The 21,117-nt window shown below is 45.2% G+C and overlaps 1 protein-coding gene across 1 annotated transcript; it reads left to right on the forward strand.

The window, feature by feature from the left end:
* The first annotated feature begins 9,890 nt into the window (after positions 1–9,890).
* On the forward strand, positions 9,891–13,869 carry tmem88a (transmembrane protein 88 a). Its single transcript, XM_080013269.1, has 3 exons — positions 9,891–10,289; positions 12,001–12,323; positions 13,240–13,869. The coding sequence occupies exons 2-3, from the start codon at positions 12,015–12,017 to the stop codon at positions 13,525–13,527; spliced, it is 597 nt and encodes a 198-aa protein (XP_079869395.1). The 5' UTR covers positions 9,891–10,289; positions 12,001–12,014; the 3' UTR covers positions 13,528–13,869.
* Positions 13,870–21,117: the final 7,248 nt, after the last annotated feature.

Consider the following 21,117-nt stretch of genomic DNA (forward strand, 5'->3'; position numbering starts at 1 on the left):
ACTACTTTAGCTCCCTGTCTTCCCCGCACCAGCTGCTGATTGGACCTGTTTGTAGAGATAGAATGACTAGACTGGTACTACTCATGAAACGCAGTTCAGATGCATACAACAACAACAACAACAACAACAACGACAAAAAGAAAAGGAAAAAAAAAACAGAAATGTGAGCCTTCCTAGCACTGGAAATCAGGTCATATGTTCAACGGACATCGCTGTGATTCAAAAGCGTCAAGTAGCCGACTTTGTACGTTAATTCAGGTACTTTTATGCAAATCCAGTAGAACTTTTTTTACACCAATCTAGTTATTCTATACGTCCATGAATTTGCTGTGACTCTCATGGTACCAGCAGGGGAATTGCTTTTTAAGGTGAAGTAGCTGATCGTCACACTGGCATTTTACTGGTTACTCTTTGTGTTTTTCTTTGGTATCAGGTAAAGGCTGTAAACTGCTTCACATCGAATGCGTATTCGCGTCGTCGGTCGGACCCTCCCCCTGGTGGCTGTCGGGTGAACTGCGTCCCGGTTTTGCGTCTCAAAATATGTCAGGGAAACGGGAGAAGTCGTCTTTATCCCGGTACAACAACGAGTCCTTTTCTCAGCTGGACATCTACCATGTTCCCTGAATGAGAGTTAAACATTTCCTTCATAGAGTGTTTGCAAAGTGCAAACAAAAATAAAAATACACACAATTCACATATATAAAAATAGGTTTATTGATAGTGAAAATGGTGACATCCAGGGTCATTATTTTGAAACACGTGACTTATTGACTTTGTTTTGAGGCCAGCTGCGAAAAAAAAAAAGAACTTGACCGACGGCACTTCCGGTCGTGCTGTTGAACCGAAACTCGTGGCGTGAGTTGAATAATGTGAACGCATCCCAGAGCCTCGAGCCCACGCGGGAATCTCGCACCGCGGCACGGAACAACGTTTCATGCGCGGAATCCGACTCTCCGTGGGAAAGAATGGACTTCAGGTTTGTTCTTGTCCTTTTCGGTGTGAAGCAGGCTTGAGGCCGGTGACACAGCAGGTGGCATTTTAGGCAACTTGGACGAGCAACGGTGGGCTGCAAAAAAACAAAATGTCAGCAAGCTTAAAAAAAAAGAATCAAAAAAAAAAAATCAATGTTTCCCTTTTTTTTTTAGGTTTTCTTCAGTTGACTGGCTAAGAATGTGTATCCGATGATTCTTTGAGAGAATTCATCTCTAGCTATCTTATTTGGAAACAATGGCTAATTCTGGGCATTTCTTTAAGCAAAACAAGCAACTTTTAAAGCAGAAAGCAGGATTTTAATGCCCTCCACTCTGGAAGAAGATGTTTCTAGACTTTCTAGATTTTTTTCCTCATTTTATTGATAGTATAGTGGTTTAATAGTAGTTTATGGACGGTTTTATAAGATTCTTCGATCACAATTTTTTTCTGTGATTAAGAAATTTTACTAAATTACATTTTCTCACTTTTCCACTTTCTCAATATTCCGTTTTTTTTTTTAATCTATTTTTGATATCGGCTTTGAAATGTTTTGCAGTGTGCATTCAAAAGCCAACAGAGGGAAACAAAGAGCAAAGAGCAACAGTCACAGACTTTGGACGATGACTGACAAGCATTTATAGCCAAAACAAAAGCTTTCAGCTGATGCTTCTCATCTATTTTGCCTGGAAACGTTTCCTGTGTATCGCCGGCCTAACATTTGCGATTCCTGTCTGTATACTAATCAAGGTGCTATTCTGATGTTATTTATTCTGACGTAAGTATTTCAAAGTTTTACCAGCCTAGAAGTACACCACATTGGCCTTGTGAACTGTATTTAGAAGAGAGGTAATTTGAGGATAAAACACACAAAACGAATGTTTTATGTAAGTGAGGAAAAAAAAAAGTGATTTAAAAGAAAAACTAGTTCCGTTTCTCTGAAATACGGGTTTACTTGAGGACTAATATGGTTTCATTCTTAGTTGGGAATCTCGTGTGCATATGGTGAGTTTAGTTTTATCTTTGTTTTGTTCTCCACACGTCTAACTCAGTTGTTTTGGGTGGAAGGATCGGTCGTCAGTTTAGTTTGTGTTTTTTCAACGGGAACACCTTCCAAGTTTTATACCTCCTTTTTGTTGCTCTGTCCTTTCTTCAAGATGATAGGAAAAAATAAATTGTAAATTGTGACTTTGTGTATACTGTACATAGTGGCGTGCACAGGAGGGATGCAGTGGCGGAAATCGCCCCCAGCTCGTGTTGTTCGAGGAAAGCCAAACGCCTCTCTCAGATCTTGCCAAAATTGCCAAAGGGAGATACAATCATTTCTAAAGCAGAAGCCGGGAGCGAGAGGCAAACACAGTATGGGACTGCTTTACCTACAATCATGCCGAGAAAAGGACTTATACGCTTTATTTTGACGCCAAGGGGGAAAATGACGCTTAATTGAAGCAGCCATGAGGGATAAGTTCTAATGGGTGCAAAGCGTGGACAACGAGGCCTTACCAGGTTATACCATTACTGTCATTTTATTATTTTATATTATAACATTGGCTTAGCGGGTTCATTCTCCATTGAGTTTTTTGTTTTTTTATTTACTACTACTCTTTCACTCAGTTTCATTTGATATGACTTTTTTACCGACAAGGCAATAGCAACAAACCTTTAAGAAGCCTCGCTGTATCCAAATACTTTGAAAAGTGTATTCGTCCCTCATTTTTTTCCGTTCTGTTTTACTTAATAGGCCTGCTTCTTTACTTGTTTTTTTCACATCAATATTGTGCCTTTTTGTTCATTATAATTTATATGGAATTAATCTGTTGACTATAACACAATAACCCTTTCTTGCCAATTCAAAAAAACCTTTGAGAATTTGAGAAATGAAAAAAAATAAAACAAAACAAATGTCGTTTGACTTTGGGAGCCCGCCACCACGACACGCCCTCAGGAAATGTCCCTGTTGCAGAGTTTTGCCCCTGCTCTTGTGAGGCTGTGCACAGCAACTTCTGTATATATTTGTTATGAGTCGATTAGGAGACCGGCATAGTTGGATTTTAATCAAAAATCTAGTTAGTATATGAACAACTTTGTTTTGGCAATTTCCCTCAAATTGGGTCGGTTTCGCTCGGTCCACGCTTTTGCCGTCGACGCTATAATCCACCTCGAACATTTGTCCTTTCTCGTTCTGCCTTCGCGTGTTGGAAAGGGAGGGTTTTTTTGTCGCCCATCCCTTCTGGGCACATCATCTTGGATGATTACAGAGAAAAGTTGAAGAATTGTACATTGTGACTTTATTTAAAATGTATATGGTTGTTTTTCTTAAATCTATTTATTGCATACCGCTGGCTCTCCATTTGATATGGGGCTGAAGGTACTTTGAGTCGTGGGTACTGGCAGTGCAATCAGGGGGAGGCTTTTCAATGGTGCTACACCCCTCCTTGCCTCACTGCCCCCTCCAAACTGCATATTACTGATGTATTAGAGGAATCTAATGAATATAACACACACACCAACGGGAAGGTGCTTAGAACCGTCTCAGTGATTACTTCAATAGAATAATGTCTTTGTACTGTATCTAACAGGTAAACACAAAACTCTTTCAAGGTTTTGTTTTGTTTGTATTACAAAATTCATATGTGGAGAATTAGTGTTTTATGATGAACTTAAGCAGTAGATGTAATTCTTGACACTTTTGCAAAGAGACTTTTAGAGACGTGACTGGCATCGAGTCTTTAGTTTTGTTTTGTGTCTTTGTCATATGTATTATTTGAAGGTGGTGATGTTGCTCTCCTTCGCCTGGACTCGTTTTATTTACTGTATGCTGCACTCACTGTTTTAAGAAGAACACACATAGGAAAAGAAAAAGGAAGAAAAAAAAAGAAAAAGCCTGAGCCAGACCTGTCTTAAATCCCTCTGTGATTTTTTTCTGTGACATACTGTTGTTGCTAAAAATAAATAAAATGTTTTGATAAATTCTTTAAGAATATTTATTGAGCTTTGATTTTCTTGTTGTTTTTCTTATTTCCAGCCATTTTATTGAAAATAAATGTTGGTGCATTCATGTTTGTACACTCTCCCCAATCAAACATTCCAAATCTCTTTGAGGTCGGACAACAAATTCATTAAGCTTGACTGATTTATCCACAAAAGGGAACCGGAAACTCACTTCGAGTGGAGGTACACTGAAAAAGAAGTAGAAGTTTTTGACCATAAATACACGTTCCAAACAAGATCAGAACAAATTGAGGCAGCGCTGGGGCTTCTGACCGTTGCCCCCGAGGCCAACGGACATCAGCCTCCCTCTCTGGGTCATTCAACCTCCTCCTTCTCCCGGGTCAACAAGCTGGGCTTTTTCCTGGAGCCGCAACATTCCGAGCATGAGCATGTTTTATAAATACACCGCATCGCCTGAAATATAAACCATTACTCAAAAAAAGACCGGTAAACAAGGCTGAATCTGAGTCAGTGCAGTTCCCGTGTCGGTGCCTTTGTTTTTATTTTCGATCTAATGTTTAGTTTGTTTCTACTTGTATGATACAAATATTTTAAACCCAACTAAGGGACGTTCTGCCTGAGATCAGGACAGAGGATTGTGGAATGGAGGGTGATATCTGCTCCGCTGTGCTTCCCCTTCCCTTCCTTCTCAAAACAAAATTATCACGCTTTATTTCATATGTTGTTATATTTATTTTGATGAGCACGGCACCCAGACGGCAGTTGGGGTAAATAAGAGCCCGGTCACTATTTGAGGAAATACGGGTACTGTTAAATGTCATCCAGTTTGATTTCACATTTTTTTATTTTATTGTTTTCACCTTTATTTAAAGCCAAGCCACGCCCACCTCCTCTCGCTGTCGAGTTTGCCGACGGTGCTGTTGGACGTGTTCTCCAGTGGTTCTCAAGTCTTTTGTTCCTGCGTCTTTTTAGGTGTACGTCCTGCTTTGATTAACAAACATTTTTGAATGATCTGATTTCCACATCATGATAAAAATAGCACTTTCAATTCTACATGTAGATTGAGCAATCCAAAAGAAACGGAAAATATAGTGTGACAGCCATGCCAAACAAGATGAAATGGGTTCATTTCCAAACTTACCCTCAAACTTATTTTGTTGCATTTTATTTTATTTTCTAACGTAGCACCCTGAAAAACATGACTTTGTTTTTTGACCATCTTGATTCAATCCCAGTGTTTAAATCATAATAATGACTAAATTAAAATGACATTCATTTTAACTCAATAAAACTAAATAAATGTGGAATCTCTTGCAGTAGAATGGAGTCGCCTAATAAACAACTGGTTATTTTGGAAAAATAACAAAGCATTTTTTGCTCTGAATTCTATTCTTGTCTGATGCATTTTTGAGTGTGTTTAGAGTGCGTGAGAATGTAAAAGGTGGAGGAAACGGGGAGAGGACACCTCATTTTGAACATGGATGGAGTAGCAGAGGATATCCTGGTTCCAGGGACAGGAAAAGGACTCTTCCTCCACCGGCCGACTCCGACACAGATGTAGACAATGCCAGCCGCATATCTATGGCACTGGTAATGAACTACTGTGGGAAAGTGTGTTAAATCAATTTAAATCAACCTATAATCACGCCGAGAAAAGGACTACTGCGATTTATTTTAACGCAAAGGGGAAAATTGGGAGGGATGAGTTCTAATCAGTGAAAAACGTGCTCAAAGAGGCCTTACTAGCTTATACCATTATTATTAATTATTATTATTATTAGGGGCCCGGCCCTGAAGGGACAGGAGCCCTGTTGTGAGAAAAAAATTGAAAAACTGACGTCAGTGTTGTGTGGATGTCATGGATCTGCATTCATTCATTCATTTTACAATCATTTTGTAAAAAACTGCCAAAACTGCCAAACCTCACGCATATGCGCAAATGACGGCGTGCACAGGTGACATGGTGCCATTGCAATCTAGTGATTGGGCAACAATCAGGACCTCACCAAGATGGCGGCACGTGCAGATGTAACTGACGTCAGAACTTTATGGGTGTCATGGATCCGACGAACTCCACAGACAATCTGAATAAGATTCATTTTAGAGACAGTTCCAACATGACGTTGTTCAAGTTTCATCTAGATCGCCGGTTCAGTATTTTAGATGGAGTTTGTGATCACCAATGTCAACCCCATGGATCAGGCTTGTTGTTCCAGCACATCCCACAGATGCTCCATCGGACCCTAACCCCTCCCGTCCACATGATTTGAATCCCATTTTGTATGTACATTTAAGGACTATGGTAACCAATGCAAAACCACATAACCTGCCTGCCACTCAGTGCTGCTTCTCCCTGCCACGCCCTCCCTGTCTTCCACCTCCACCGGATGTGATCTCTTTTGTGCAAGCAGTTGACAAACAAAATACAGAAAAATGCTGATGGGAAAGCCGGGGCCATATCCAAATCATGTTGATTGTATTATTATAAGTGTACTTTATTTTCAATTCAACCGTGTTCACTTCTTATCATATTCACTTCTTCCTCTCATTATCACCAAAAAAACAAAATCACCAAAAACCCTTTATACTGCACATATAACCTACCTGCAAGTACTAAAGATGATAATTAGATTTAGTTTTCCCGAAGAATCAGATCTCTAATGTTTTTCTGTCAATGTGTAAAAGTCCAGAACGCTATGAAGCCAGAAACTTACTTTATATTTTAACTTTCATGTTTTATTTCCAAAATTATTAACAAAATGGCATCATGGCTGCCATTTTACAGGCAGTAAGAAAAAACGAATTTACTTAGAACATAATTCCGTAGGGAAAGCTAATCTTAAATAGTATACTGTAATATAAATAAAAAATATTACTGATACCATCTACGAAAGATCAAGTATTTTGGTATAAAAGACGTCTTGCATGTGTTAACAAACCGAGCCGCTTTAAAACCGGTGGAATATTCAGCGAGTCACGATGATTTCAATTGCGGATCGACCTCCCACCTCCACAGGCGCCCACGCACGAGGAGACGCGGCGGCACCGCACCAATATGGCCGCCGCGCTGACGCACAACAATCGAGCGCGAGGAAAAGGAGCAAACAGAACAGAACAGAACAGAACAGAACAGAAGGACGCCTGAATGGAGCCTTGGCAAAGAACCTTGGTACATACGCGCCTCCTTCCTGGAGCTCAGCCGCCGCCTTCAGAGCTCTGCGCCCCGGACACTCCTACTGTGCGTGTGTGCGTGATCTTTGGAAACTTAAAAACTCTTTGTTTTGCGTCTGTAATGACGACAGGTGTTTCCCATGCAGGTTGTCACGTTTTCCCCGCCCCTCAATATAGGAAATGTTTTATTACTATTAGCCTTAAAATAACAGCTGCAGAGTCATTTTGGTGGTACACTCGCTTACATCACTTCCTTGATTTTTTGGCTCCGTTCATTTTTTATTTTTTGCCCGGTAAAACATACAAAATACTTACATTTCCACCGTGGACGGTCGGCGTGAACTCCTCTTTCCTTTAAAAGATTTGTGCTGGTCTGTGAAGTCAACAGAGCCGCTCCCGGTGGCGTTAATCTCCAGCCGTGGGTGGAGCGGCTCAGGTGGAGGCTTCTCCTAATTCGACCGAGGCCCCAAGTGACGTAGGAAGGGGCTGCAGTTGTGAACGGCTTATTTTGTGTTTTGGAAAACAGGCAGCTCACAACAAACCGACTGTTGTGTCTTATTTCACAGCTTGTGTGTCAGTAGAACCACGAGAAACACAAAGGTCTTTTTCTCCTTTGTTTCAAAGCAAATATCTCTACTTTTTACTCCACTACAACAAAGTTACTTGAGTTTTTATTTTGTAAAATTTAAGGTTTTTTTAATCTGGATTTATATTTGTATACATTTAGTTTTGAAAATAAGGATTCATATCCATGTATATTCTTTAAATCAGGAGACAGACAGACAGATAGCTAGACAGACAGACAGGAAGACAGATAGATGGATAGAATTATACAAATAAAATAAAGAAAATGTAAAAGTAGTACTTCATGCTACATTATAGACGGAATAAGTACTTTCACTTTGAATACTTTAAGTACACTCAAACTTGTACTTATCTACTTTTACTGAGGTAAAAACAGCAACCTGGTACTTTTACTTTTCCCAGAGTCATTCTGTGTGTGTCTTTGTACTTTAACTTCAGTAGAAGCTGTGAGTACTACTTGTGTACTGAGGCTGCGTATCCACCCCGTGAAACGCAGCAACGTGCAGCTTCCCCCGAAGGGAAATGAGCAGAGAAGAGCTGTGAGTGACAAATTCCCTCTTTCAACTGCACTCTTATCAGTCCCGTAAGGCCCTGGCTCTCTCCCGTAATGTCCTGTCTCTCTCCCGTAAGGCCCTGGCTCTCTCCCGTAATGTCCTGTCTCTCTCCCGTAAGGCCCTGGCTCTCTCCCGTAATGTCCTGTCTCTCTCCCGTAAGGCCCTGGCTCTCTCCCGTAAGGCCCTGTCTCACTCCCGTAAGGCCCTGTCTCTCTCCCGTAATGTCCTGTCTCTCTCCCGTAAGGTTGTGTCTCTCCCCCGTAAGGTCCTGTCTCTCTCCCGTAAGGCCCTGTCTCTCTCCCGTAAGGTCCTGTCTCTCTCCCGTAAGGCCCTGTCTCTCTCCCGTAAGGCCCTGTCTCTCTCCCGTAAGGCCCTGTCTCTCTCCCGTAAGGTCCTGTCTCTCTCCCGTAAGGCCCTGTCTCTCTCCCGTAAGGTCCTGTCTCTCTCTCCACATTACCCAGTCCCCCCCTCCCTCCCCCGTTTCCTCACTTTCTCAACATGCTCTGTTTTTCATCAAGGGGGTTAAGGGTCAAATCCCCTGTCGCCCCCCACCACCAGACACACACACACACACACTAACACTCACACACTCACACACACACACTCACACACTCACACACTCACACACTCACACACTCACACACTCACACCACCCCCGTCAGCGTTGTGGAGCTGTGGGCAGTGCCCTCTGCACCTTCCTCACTCAGAGCTCTGTGTTGTGTCTCAGAGTGTGGGGGAGCGGTAATCCACATCTTATCATCATGCTATTATTCGCACACACACACACTCACACACACACATACACTCACACCATTTTTATTTTATTCAAATAAATAAAATAAAAAAGTATTTATCCAAGTCAAGATAGGAAGCAGCGGTGGTGGAAGTAAATGAAGAATAAAAAAAAACCTTTACATATAAACGACAAATTTCCATTAAAATGTAATAATAAGTAATACCTATTTGAATTTAAAGGAATTAAGACACATTAAACATCATTCAATATGTAGAAACAAGACAAGCAGACAAGTTCAAACATAAAAGATCAATCAAAGTTTGGATTTGTATTTGTATGTATTTGTATGTATTTGTATGTATTTGTATGAAGGCTCAAGCCAGCTGTACTGCTTTGGTGTTGAGCACTACCTGCAGGAAGAAGTTAATCAAGTCCGACTCCTCGCACTGGATGACAACTACTTTTACTTTTAATACTTAAAGTACTTTTAAGAGCAAGTGCTTCTACACTTGAGTCGACATGGCAATGAGGTACTTTCACTTTTACTCGAGTCCTTTTGAGGTCAGGGTATTTGTACTTCTACTTGCGATGACCTCTTCCATGGCCGCGGAACGGAAAACAAAAAGGGCAGCGGAGTGAAGGGTCCGTTGTGAGAAAGGAGTTGAGGTTTGGGTAAATACTCCCTGACGATGCCAATCTGTCCAAATAAACTCCCCCCCCCCCCCCCACCTCTGGGTTTTGGGGGTTATCACAATCCTCCACTGCTCCCCTGCACAAATACTACAACACCAGCCCTGTGTGCTTCCCATTAGCACCACCCTCACTGCAGCCACAGGAACTGAGGCTTGCACACACACACACACACACACACACACACACACACACACACACACACACACACACACACACACACACACACACACACACACACGTAAAGCCACTTGCACACTTTATCATATCTCAGTCTGGAGTCAGTGTGAGGAAACAGAGCTTCGGGAAAGGAAGAGGGAAAACCCAGCGGGGAAGCAGAACCGTGCTCAACTTTCTTCTCCTCCTCCTGAGTGGACGCAGGACGGGAGTGAAGCCTGGATCTGCCCCAAAGAAAAAGACCAAAACTGCTTCGTATCTGGGGGGGGGGCCCGCGGGGGGGGACGCGGGACGCTTAAAAAAAAAAACCCACCCTGGCACAGAGGGGAAAAGGCAAACATCTGCAGCTGAATTCAACGTTTTTACCCGAGGAGGACGCCCGTCGAGAGGAAGCACTTTGATTTTCTTGATTTTCTTGTTTTTCTCCTTCTGGTCGTCTGCAGAGAAGACAGGAGGTGAGAGGTCCCTGCAGCTTCCCCGTCCACCACGCAGCACATCCAGCGCTCGGCGGGAGCGGGGAGGGGATGCTGCACCCACCAGGGTCGAATAGCGTGTATTATCATAGCAGAAGTACAACATAAAAGTGTTTATATATATAAATATATATATTTATGTTGATGAGTTTACCGTTGGAAAGCATAACACATACGTACGAAATAAGAGTCGGTGGCCGAAGCTGCCGCCCAACGCTGTGGAGCTTGTAAAGTCAAAGATGCACTTCATGGACAAAGTGATCAGGACTTTTTTTTCTCTGGTCGAGCAAACTCTTCAAGACGTCACGTTATTAATGTCACCGGGTTATTAATAGAGAGGGATTCTTCACACTTGAAGGGTTTGAATCGATCTGATATGATATAACACGATGGCAACAGAATGTTTTCTCTGAATAGAACTCATGCTGTGCAGGCGGTAAGTGGGGTTGGAGTGAAATGCTCTCTCTGTGTGCATGGTGTGAGACATACTATAATGGTCATTTATTGAATGGTAATTCCCTACACATGCTGAGCGTGCTGACAGGCTGTAATTTGAAGCCGTTGGTTATCTGAGTGCTTTCAGACCGAATGCAGCCCAACTTTAACCCCAACTCTCAGTGGACGCTCAAATAACACCACCAGACAAAGAAAACAGAAAATAGATGAACTGGGCCCCGAATAGCATAACACGCCGCACGCCCGCGGGACGTCTGGGAAAAATATAAATATTGAGCCTGTATCGCCACTGACGCAACAGCCGGTGCTGTTCCTTTGTTTGAGCTGGATGTAAAAACATTCTGTTCACACTTCACATTAGCGGAGTGGTTTTTTGTTTTTTTCTGGGGCTGGCTGGCTGTTCCTGGCTTATTGTTCTGGCTGGTGTCCTGTAAATTGGAGGTGCGGTCCAGGGAGACCGTTTCCTTCCACTTAAGTGTTCACACAGCGATCGGTGTTGAATTGGAACCACATCATCACTACATTCTTGACTGAAACCTTTAATGAATGGCTGGAAACTGTCTTGTTTTTTATTTGTTGTTGTTGTTTTTTCTTACATGATTATGTTCTGCCACTAGTTGCCGAGCAGCTTTATGGCCGACGTATGGGCCATTATTTTCCACTGCAGCTTATTTGTTTCCTAAACCATATATTTAAAGTAGTTATTCTATTTTTGTGGTGAAATCCAGGTTCAGAAAGAATGAGTCCACTCTGGGATTTTGAGCCAACCGCATGGATTTACTCTTCAGCTGAAGTTCAACTGAAGGGAAGTCAGCTGGATCAGTGAGGGCTGGAGCAAAAGCACGGAAACAGGACTTTTACATTTTGAACCTGGAATTATCCCAATTCTCCCGACCCCGCCCCGATATATCTTTCCCTGAATTTCCCCCCAGAAATTAATAAAGTCTTATCTTATCTTATCACCTGTGCTACACACTCAATCAAAGCCACCCCAGTGATACTTTTAGCCTTAAAAGTGCATCAACGGACATTATTAATGAAACTGTCAATCGTGTCTTCACATAAAATAATATGGCCGTTAAATTAACAATTAACAGTGTGTGTGTGTGTGTGTGTGTGTGTGTGTGTGTGTGTGTGTGTGTGTGTGTGTGTGTGTGTGTGTGTGTGTGTGTGTGTGTGTGTGTGTGTGTGTGTTCCCCGGTAAACAGCTTTGTTTGCTTTGCTTTCCCTGTGCCAGGCGCCACAAGGGAGATGAGTCTGCCACGAAACGGGTCGTTGGAGAAGGCGGTTTCGGAGGAACGCCGCTCGGAGCCGGGCTCTCCGTCCGGGGCGGGGTCGGGCGTGGTCGTGCCACCGCCGTACTCCCTGGGGAGCACCGAGGCGGTGGACACCCCGCTGGAGCTCCGGGGCTCGCTGGACTGCTGGGCCTGCTCGGTGCTGGTGACGGCGCAGAACCTGGTGGTGGCGCTGGTCAACGCCGGCTTCGCCAGCCTCGTGTTCGGCACCATCCTCACCCCCTCGCTCGTCATGATCGTGTTCGGCTTCCTGTGCCACTCCACGGTGAGTCAAGGCGGAAGGAAACGTGTGCTTTTTTAGACTTTGCAGAGGTCAGAGGAAGGAAGATGCAAGAATAGAGGCCTGGAGAGGAGGAGGAACCCGGCGGCTGCTATTCCACGTATTATTCCGTCAAAAGGGCAAATCTTTTTCTCATCGATCACCAGAGCACGAGTCACCACCGCTCCAGGGACTGTTATGAAGCTAATGGATGAGCGGTGATCTTATGTGGTGATGTCATGTTAGTCGGAGGAGGGAGGGGGAGGAAGTCTTTGTCCAGAATCACTTGAGGAGTACGGGCTGCTGCTTGTGTCATTATATGGGGGGGGGGGGGTTTCGCACTTTGCAAACACTACATGAAGGACATTTTAAACTCTCAATCATGGAAAACCGGTAAATGTCCAGTGGAGCTAAGCTCTCGTCACCCGGTGACTCGGTGACTCGGTGGCTCAATGACTCGGTGGCTCAGTGGTTCAGTGGTTGACGCTGCTGCCTCACAGCAACAAGGTCCTGGGTTTCATCCCCCGCTCCTTTCTGTGTGAGGAGTCTGCATGTTCTCCCTGTGTGGGGGGGGGGGGTTTCCTCCAGGTGTTCTATTTCCCTCCCACCATCTAAAGACATGTATGTGAGGGGTTAATACTCCCGTCGGTGCCCCTGAGCAAGGCACTTGCAAAAGAGCTGGAGTGGATCCCCGCTCCGAGGTCCAGGATGAGTCAGATGCAGGGGACATGTTTCATTGTATCCTACTGGTACAAAGAAGAGATGTTCTTTATTGCACCGGAAAAAACATGCTCTCCCATTTGGGGCCGACCTGGTGTGGGCGCTTGTCACGGTCCCAGTGTGTGAACAGGCGGTCCCGTGCAAGCAGGTTCTTCCTTCATGGACCTGATTTCTTGCTGTTCCTCCTTCCTGTGATTTCCAGGTGCAGCCGCATGGAACCTCGCTGTACTGTTCAGACCTGCTGGACGACGGGGGCTGCGTGGCTCTGTTGGTGGTGGGCTTTCTCCTGCTGACCCCCCTGCTGGTCCTGGCCTTGGCCGCGTACTGCCGCCTGGCCCGCCACCTGCAGCTGGGCCTGTGCTTCATTCCCTACAGCCGGGCCGTGTACAAGAACCTGCCCGCCTCCCACCACCGGGGTCTGGGCGCAGGAGGCTGCTGTGGCCAGCAGGAGGCCTCGGAGAGGGAGGGCAAGGGCAGCGTTTGGGTGTAGGTTGAGAGGAGGGCGAGGAGAGGAGGATGAGATCGGATGACGGAATCCAAAAAAAATTGAGAAGGGAGAGGAGGGGAACGGCGGTTTTAATTTGACCCGTGTGGCCGAAAGGTAATCATACGTCATTTCACATAGCATAAATGATGTAGCTTTAAATTGAGACGCTAGACAGTCTAGAGAAGCGGCGCTTTGAAGAGTAAAGTGATGAACATAAATGCATAGCAGTCATTGTAAAAAAATATTTTCTAATTCATCAGTTCTACATTATATCTCAAGGTCATGTTATTTTTTGCCTATTGTGTTTTTACAGCAGTTTTCAATAAAGTGCTACTTGTACTCACAGCTCTCACTTTTCTCTTTATCTGCAAAGAAAATAAGAGCGGTGCTGATATGATGGAGTAAGAATGTAGCCGATGTAATTACAGAGAGGAGTGGGAGGAAATGAGAAGTGGCAGGCAGGCCTCTCCAGAGACCACCAGCCCCTTTTCATGTCCTCCCTTTTTTTTCCATACATTCTATAGGTTGTATTTCTGCCGATTGATGGGGATGTGTGTCGGATTAACAAGGCTCAGAACAGTAATTCGGAAGACCCCCCCAATAATAACAAAGTTATAAAAAAAAGACGTACTCAACACAAAAGCTATTTATGGTGGACTACCATAAAAACAGTTCTTATACCTTTAAACTGGGTAAATGCAAACCTTGTTTGACTTAGTGTGTGCAGAGATGATAGGACACATTGTGAGACAGTTCAAACAAGATCAACATGTAATAAAAGTCTTAAACAAGTAATAATCAGAAATCACAAAGATTGTTATATAACATAACAATAACAACAATAACACAATAACTAATAAAAGCATTGATGGTATTTCAGACATAAAACTACAAACTGTTTGTTAGAAATTATTTAATTGGCTGTTGTTTCCAATACTCTCTAGTACTACCCTCTCTGTACAACAACATAGAAGCGTGTGAGACGCTTCACCACACAGACGGTGAAGCCGGTGAGATACCACGCTCCACGCCAAGCTCCACGCCACGCTCCACGCCACGCTCCACGCCACGCTCCACGCCACGCTCCACGCTGCAGCCACACTCCACGGCACGCTCCACGCTCCACGCCACGCTCCACGCCACGCTCCACGCCACGCCACGCCCATACACTGCACCAACGTGCCTGGTGTATTTTGAGCATGAGTGTACCAACAACATATGAAGACGCAGAGGCAGTGGGCACTAAAAAATATAAAACCTGAACATCATCTGGAAATGCTTTTTTTTTTTCTTTTTCTTTAAGTTTTAATTTAAAATATTTTTTGTACATTGATAAAGGCTCGCGGCCAAAGGTGGCAACAGGAAGTGAGGAGCATCATATCATACTATAGGATTATGGAGATTGATTGTTCCTTTCTGGACTCTCATCACCCATCAAACTTACACCGATCAGAGACAACGTTAAAAGCACCACTAATCTAACCACTAATAACACTAATACTGTAGCTCCCCCTTGTGTCTCCAAAACAGCTGTGAGTGGAGGCTTGGACTCCACCCGACTCTGAAGGTGTCCTGTGGTATCTGGCACCAAGACATTAGCAGCAGATCCTTTAAGTCCTGGGGGTTGGAGGTGGGGCCCCCATGGATCAGGCTTGTTGTTCCAGCAATTTAACTAATGAAGATACACTTACTTATTTATCACTATTAATTCCAGAAAGGTGGAATTAGTAGAAGTAGTAATAGAAGTAGTAGTAGGTAGAATTGCTTGACTTCCATACAAGAAAATACACAGCAGAATGTCGTCGGTTTAAAATATATTGCTCTGTTGACAATGTACTGTACTAGAACAACAATTTTCCATTGTACGTTATTTTCCTATAGTCACAGGTGGTCTTTCCATCGGGCATAGTTAGGCGATTGCCTGGAGCCCCCTGCAGAAGGTTCCATTTTATTTTTTCATAAAAACTCTGTTTTCCTTTGTCACTCCAGCAATCGGCGCTGTGCATTACTCCCATCCCACAAGTATCCCGATAATTAGGGTTAGAAAGACGGGCCTTTGGAGAACGTGGACATGGACATGGTGGGCAGAGGAGAGGAAAAACACTTTACAACACAACAGACCAAATAGGTCGGTTGAATTCTTTACATAACTGAACCAGGTGATAAATGAACCAGATTGATGAGCAAAAGTAACAACAAACTAAAACTAAATAAAAAATATAAATTAACAAGAAAGATTACATCGAACACAATAAACTTCAGTGTTGGAAGACTTGAGGGTTTGATGCCAGGTGAGCTTTTGAAAGCTCATCTTGAAACACAAGCACGGTTAAAAGCAACCGGAGACCAGGGTGTTGTGATTTGATTATGGTTAAATTAAGTCACCCCACATGAAAACCTACAACATGTTATACAAAATCAGATGCGATAACAACCAAATTTAATATATAAACTATCCCTTAAAATGACCTTTGAAAAGTAGTGCACTTTATAAACCACCAGATGAAGCCAGAGTCTAGTACATCATATGACCAATAGAGGGCACCATCTCTCAAGATTCAAGATTCAAGATTCAAGATTTTTATTTGTCACATACATATACATACTTCCATACATATATGCAGTGAAATGTAATGCAACGCACCCGGTGATAGCACACAATAAGTCCTAGGAAAAAGTACAAAAATAAAATAAAATAAAAAGTAGAAAATTCCTTTCTAATAGACCGACTAACTGACTCCTAAGACGTAATACAGTAAGTGGAATACTTATTGAATAAGATAAAAAATATATAGAATAAAATACAATAAAAAATAAATTGAAATAAAATGGAATAGGTTGAAGGAATATGCCTATGTATATACAGATATGTGCATTTAAAGTGGCATGTGAATTAAAGTGGCATGTGAATGTGAATAGTGTGAGGTAGTGTTTGGGATAATACAGCACAGTATACAACAGTACGGCGCTGCAATACGGCATCACGAACAACCCTGAACAGTGAGACAGTATGCGGTACAGTATGCTACATACAGTACAGTATGCGGTACAGTACGCTACATACAGTACAGTATGCTACATACAGTACAGTATGCGGTACAGTATGCTACATACAGTACAGTATGCGGTACAGTATGCTACATACAGTACAGTAGGTAGTGGAGCCTAGTGCATGGCTCAGTTAGGACCCCTGGTGAGGTCAGCGTTGACAGTTCTAATGGCTTGAGGGAAGAAACTCCGTCTCAGTCTCTCTGTTCTCGCTGTGTGACTGCGGAGGCGCTTGCCTGACCGCAGCAGCTGAAACAGTCCGTTGTTGGGGTGATGAGGATCCTTCATGATCCTACGGGCTCTGCTACTACACCTCCTGGTGTATAACTCCTGCAAGGGGGGGAGGGTAGTTCCAGTGGTACGTTCAGCTGAACGCACCACCCTCTGCAGGGCCCGCCTGTCCTGAGCAGTACAGTTCCCAAACCAGGCAGTGATGTTGCCTGTCAGGATGCTCTCCACTGCTCCAGAGTAGAAGGACTTGAGGATCCTCACCGAGACCCGGAATTTCCTCAGCTGCCTGAGGTGGTAGAGACGCTGCCTCGCCTTTCTCACCAGAGTGTCTGTGTGAACAGTCCATGTTAAGTCCTCTGTGATGTGGACTCCCAGATATCTGAAGCTGCTCACCCTGTCGACAGAAGTCCCATTAATCCACAAGGACGCGTGCGTCCTCGATTGTGATCCACGCCTAAAGTCCACAATCAGCTCCTTGGTTTGCTGACGTTCAGGTGGAGGCTGTTGTCCTGGCACCAGAGTGACAGGTCAGCCACCTCCTCGCGGTAGGCCTTCTCATCGCAGTCGGTGATCAGGCCCACGACCACGGTGTCGTCAGCAAACTTGATGATGGTGTTGGAGCTGGACCTGGCCACACAGTCATGTGTGTACAGGGAGCACAGTAGGGGGCTGAGGACGCAGCCCTGGGGGGATCCTGTATTCAGGGTGAGGGAGCTTGACATGTACTTCCCCACCTTGACCACCTGGGGGCGGCCTGTGAGGAAGTCCAGGATCCAGGTGCACAGCGGACCATCCAATCCTAGCTCCTTCAGCTTGACAGCCAGTCTGGTGGGAACTATGGTGTTGAAAGCTGAACTATAATCAATGAACAGCATTCTCACATAGGCCCCCTTCTGGCCATCCAGGTGCGTGAGCGTGGTGTGCAGTACCTGAGAGACCGCGTCATCCGTGGATCTGTTCTGCCGGTACGCAAACTGCAACGGGTCCAAGGTGCGGGGGAGGGAGGCGCAGATGTAATCCTTAATCAGCCTCTCGAAACACTTCATGAACACCGAGGTGAGGGCCACCGGACGGTAGTCATTCAGGCAGGTTGGAGAGGCGATCTTCGGGACAGGAACGACGGTGGACCTCTTGAAACAGGATGGGACCACTGATTCAGCCAGGGAGATGTTGAATATTGTGGTGAACACCGGAGCTAGCTGGTTAGCACAGGTCTTCAGTACTCGCCCAGATATGCCATCTGGGCCCGCAGCTTTCCTGGTGTTCACCCGCATCAAAGCCCTCCTGACCTCGTGCACGGACACTGAGAGTGCGCGCTCGTCCCCAGCGGTGTAACTCCAATTAGCCGGCGAGCTAGCGGTGCTGCTGCCAGACTCGAACCGCGCATAAAAGGAGTTCAGTTGGTTGGCCAGGGAGGCGTCCACACTCGTGGCTGGGGAGGAGCTGCTCTTGTAGTTCGTTATTGTTCGCAGCCCCTCCCACAAGCGTCTGGTGTCCCCCCGCTCCATCTGCAGCTCCACGGTGTCTCTGTACGTCCGTTTGGCGTCCCTCACCACCCTCCGCAGATTGTACGACGCCGCTTTGTAATTGTCCATGTTACCAGATACAAGTCCGTCGTTGTAAGCGGCCGTGCGCGCATTCAGAGCGCAGCGGATGGATTTATCAACCCATGGTTTCTGGTTTGGAAATATCCGAACTTTCACCGTGGGAACGATTTCATCCGCGAGCGTAGCCACAAAACTCACTACAACCTCCGTAAACTCGCTGACGTCACTTGAACTCGCTTGGAACACGTCCCAGTCTACGTCAGTCAGAGCGTCCTGAAGCGCAGCCTCTGATTGGTCCGTCCACCGCTTCACTTCCCTCGTCATCACCAGATCCCGCGCGATCAGAGGCCTGTAAACAGGAAGCAGCGAGATCGCAGCGTGATCTGATTTCCCGAAAGCAGGAAGCGACACGGGCTTGAACCGGAGTGCCGGCGCAGGCGACCGCTAGGGGCGGCGCCACTATCGCCACCAGGTCTCCAGGTCAGTTAAGGGACAAGACGTATCAGTCTTTTTGTTTTTTGGAACCCGGCTGCCGGTAGAAAACTACAAATAAACGCCGTCTTCGAGAGAAGGAAGGTTTCAGCAATGAAGGCTGTGATTGGCTGGCTGAGAAGTGACATCAGAGGACAACTAAACAAAGGATCAAGACTACGATTGGCTCAAAACAGATTCCTGATTATTTTCTGACAAAAAAAGAGGCAAAATATGTAAACGGGCAATGCCTCGCGTGACTATAAAGATGTGAGAACAAAGAAAGAAAGCAGTCTGGGTTTCGCGAAGCCCACTCCAAGTTCACTGTTGTGTCTGGTTTTTTTTCTGATGCACAATAAAACTTGTACGCATCAGCTTTTGTTCTGTTCCAGTGATTTCGTCCAAGTTTGAAGGTCGGAGTATGACAAGACCCACTTTTTTCACACCATGCCCTGAGTTTTTTCAACGAGCCTGAGACCCAGGCTTTCTTCTTCCCAGGCCTCAGCTTGAAGCTTTTTGACCATGATAATCCACAGGCTTCGGCCCGAGTCTTTTAAGCGACAACAAGGGCCGAAGACAACAAGGGCCCAATCAGCTCCACGCGGAGCTGATTGGGCCGATTGGAGGCAGATTGGCGGCGATTGGAGGCCGACTGGAGGCAGGGAGATTTCTTAATGTTTGTCCGTCTTGCAGAGGGGATCGGCGCACCGGCTCGTCAGCCGACCAGGAGCAGGACTGGAGCGTGACTCCTCCTGCACCCAAAGTCATTATTATTTGTACTTGTGGCCAGCAAGCCTTTTTATTCTCCCATATGATAAAAACTCTCGGCATGTTGGCAGACCACGGAAAGAAAGACTCCGTCTCCCTACCTGTGAGACTCCCACAAAGGCTTTTCTGAAGCTTTGAACAATTTGAACCATTGCATTGAAAATTGGTCGGCAAAAATCTCATCTTCACAACGGCGACTATGCACGCACCTACTACTACAACCCAAAGCTGTCAAAACACTGCGAGGCGTCACGTGATTGACTGAAGTTATGAGGCAAACACTGGTTCTTTCCTTCAGTGAATCATGTGACTGCTTTGGACGTCATCTTTTGCGTCATTATTAGCGTTTGAAAGCGTGCCGCAGAGCAGTGATTCAATTGAAATTGCCAGCGAGTTTGATAGATGCATTGGAGCGCCGGAGTCAGGTGTAACATCACTACTGAGTCGAGATGAGCGCGCTTTATAAGACTCAGTGGCTCAAAGGGGTAGGTCGTTGAATGTCAATTTCAGTGTTAGAGGGCTTATGGGTCCCGTGCCAGGTGAGATTTTGAAAGCCGGCAACACAAGTGTTTGTTTAAAAGCGGCACATGAAGGAGACAAGGTGCCATGATGTTTCAGATGCTGCCTTCCAGCGCTGACGTCACAGGTTCAAGTCCAGATATTTCCATCGAAGTCCAGTTCCTCCAAACAAGTGAATGGAGGAGACGACCAAGTTCAGAAAGACCCATTAGCTCGAATAGAGAGGCTGGCTGAAGTTAAAGTGTTCATGTTCAGGGTTCAAATTCGAGTCATCGTTTGAAAGGTGGCAGCCCTAGGTGGACTGGAGACCCGGTGGTGTGGCTGTGTTGAAATCATGCACGTCGGTGGATGTAGGTCGGGCGGCCGGTTCGACTCCAACTCTTAACCAGTAGCTGGATCGCAACAACAACAGATCCCACTGCGGTGGGTCTAGAGGGGGGACATGGAGCCTCCAGGAACGATGACACCAGGGGCTTTTCTTAGTGAAAGCTGTTTGCGGCTGAAATTTTGAAACACTGTTGTTGTTTGAGAAATAGGCACTGTTTTTTTCTTGTCCTATTATTACAATTACTATACATACAGTATGTGGCGTGGGGATGGTGCGGTTTGAGCAGCCACACCTGACCTGGATCGAGGTAATTGGAGACCCAGGATCAGAGTTGCTGCACACCTGTTGCTCGTGGGTTGGTCTCAAGAGCAACAGGTAAAACCTCCATCCCCACACTCACTCAGGAGAGAGGAGCCCTGTCATGACCTGTGTCCATCTGCTCCGGGGCTTGGTTCTATCAAGCCCCCTCTCCACAATAAACTTGTGTGTTTTCTACACCCCGTCTTCTGTGTCTCTGTGCCGGAGGTCCCTGAACATGCCACTTGGGTAGCGCGTGGTAGGCGAAACTGCCACAACATAGTGTTCTTCTAACTGAGTAAGGAGTGTTTGAATGGTTGGGTTGGAATTCTCATTTAGCATTACTCACTGAAAAGAGCTCCGTCTAAATTGTTTGTTTACTAG

Source organism: Zeus faber, assembly GCF_960531495.2.
Source record: "Zeus faber genome assembly, chromosome: 14".
NCBI classification, from domain to species: Eukaryota; Metazoa; Chordata; class Actinopteri; order Zeiformes; family Zeidae; genus Zeus; species Zeus faber.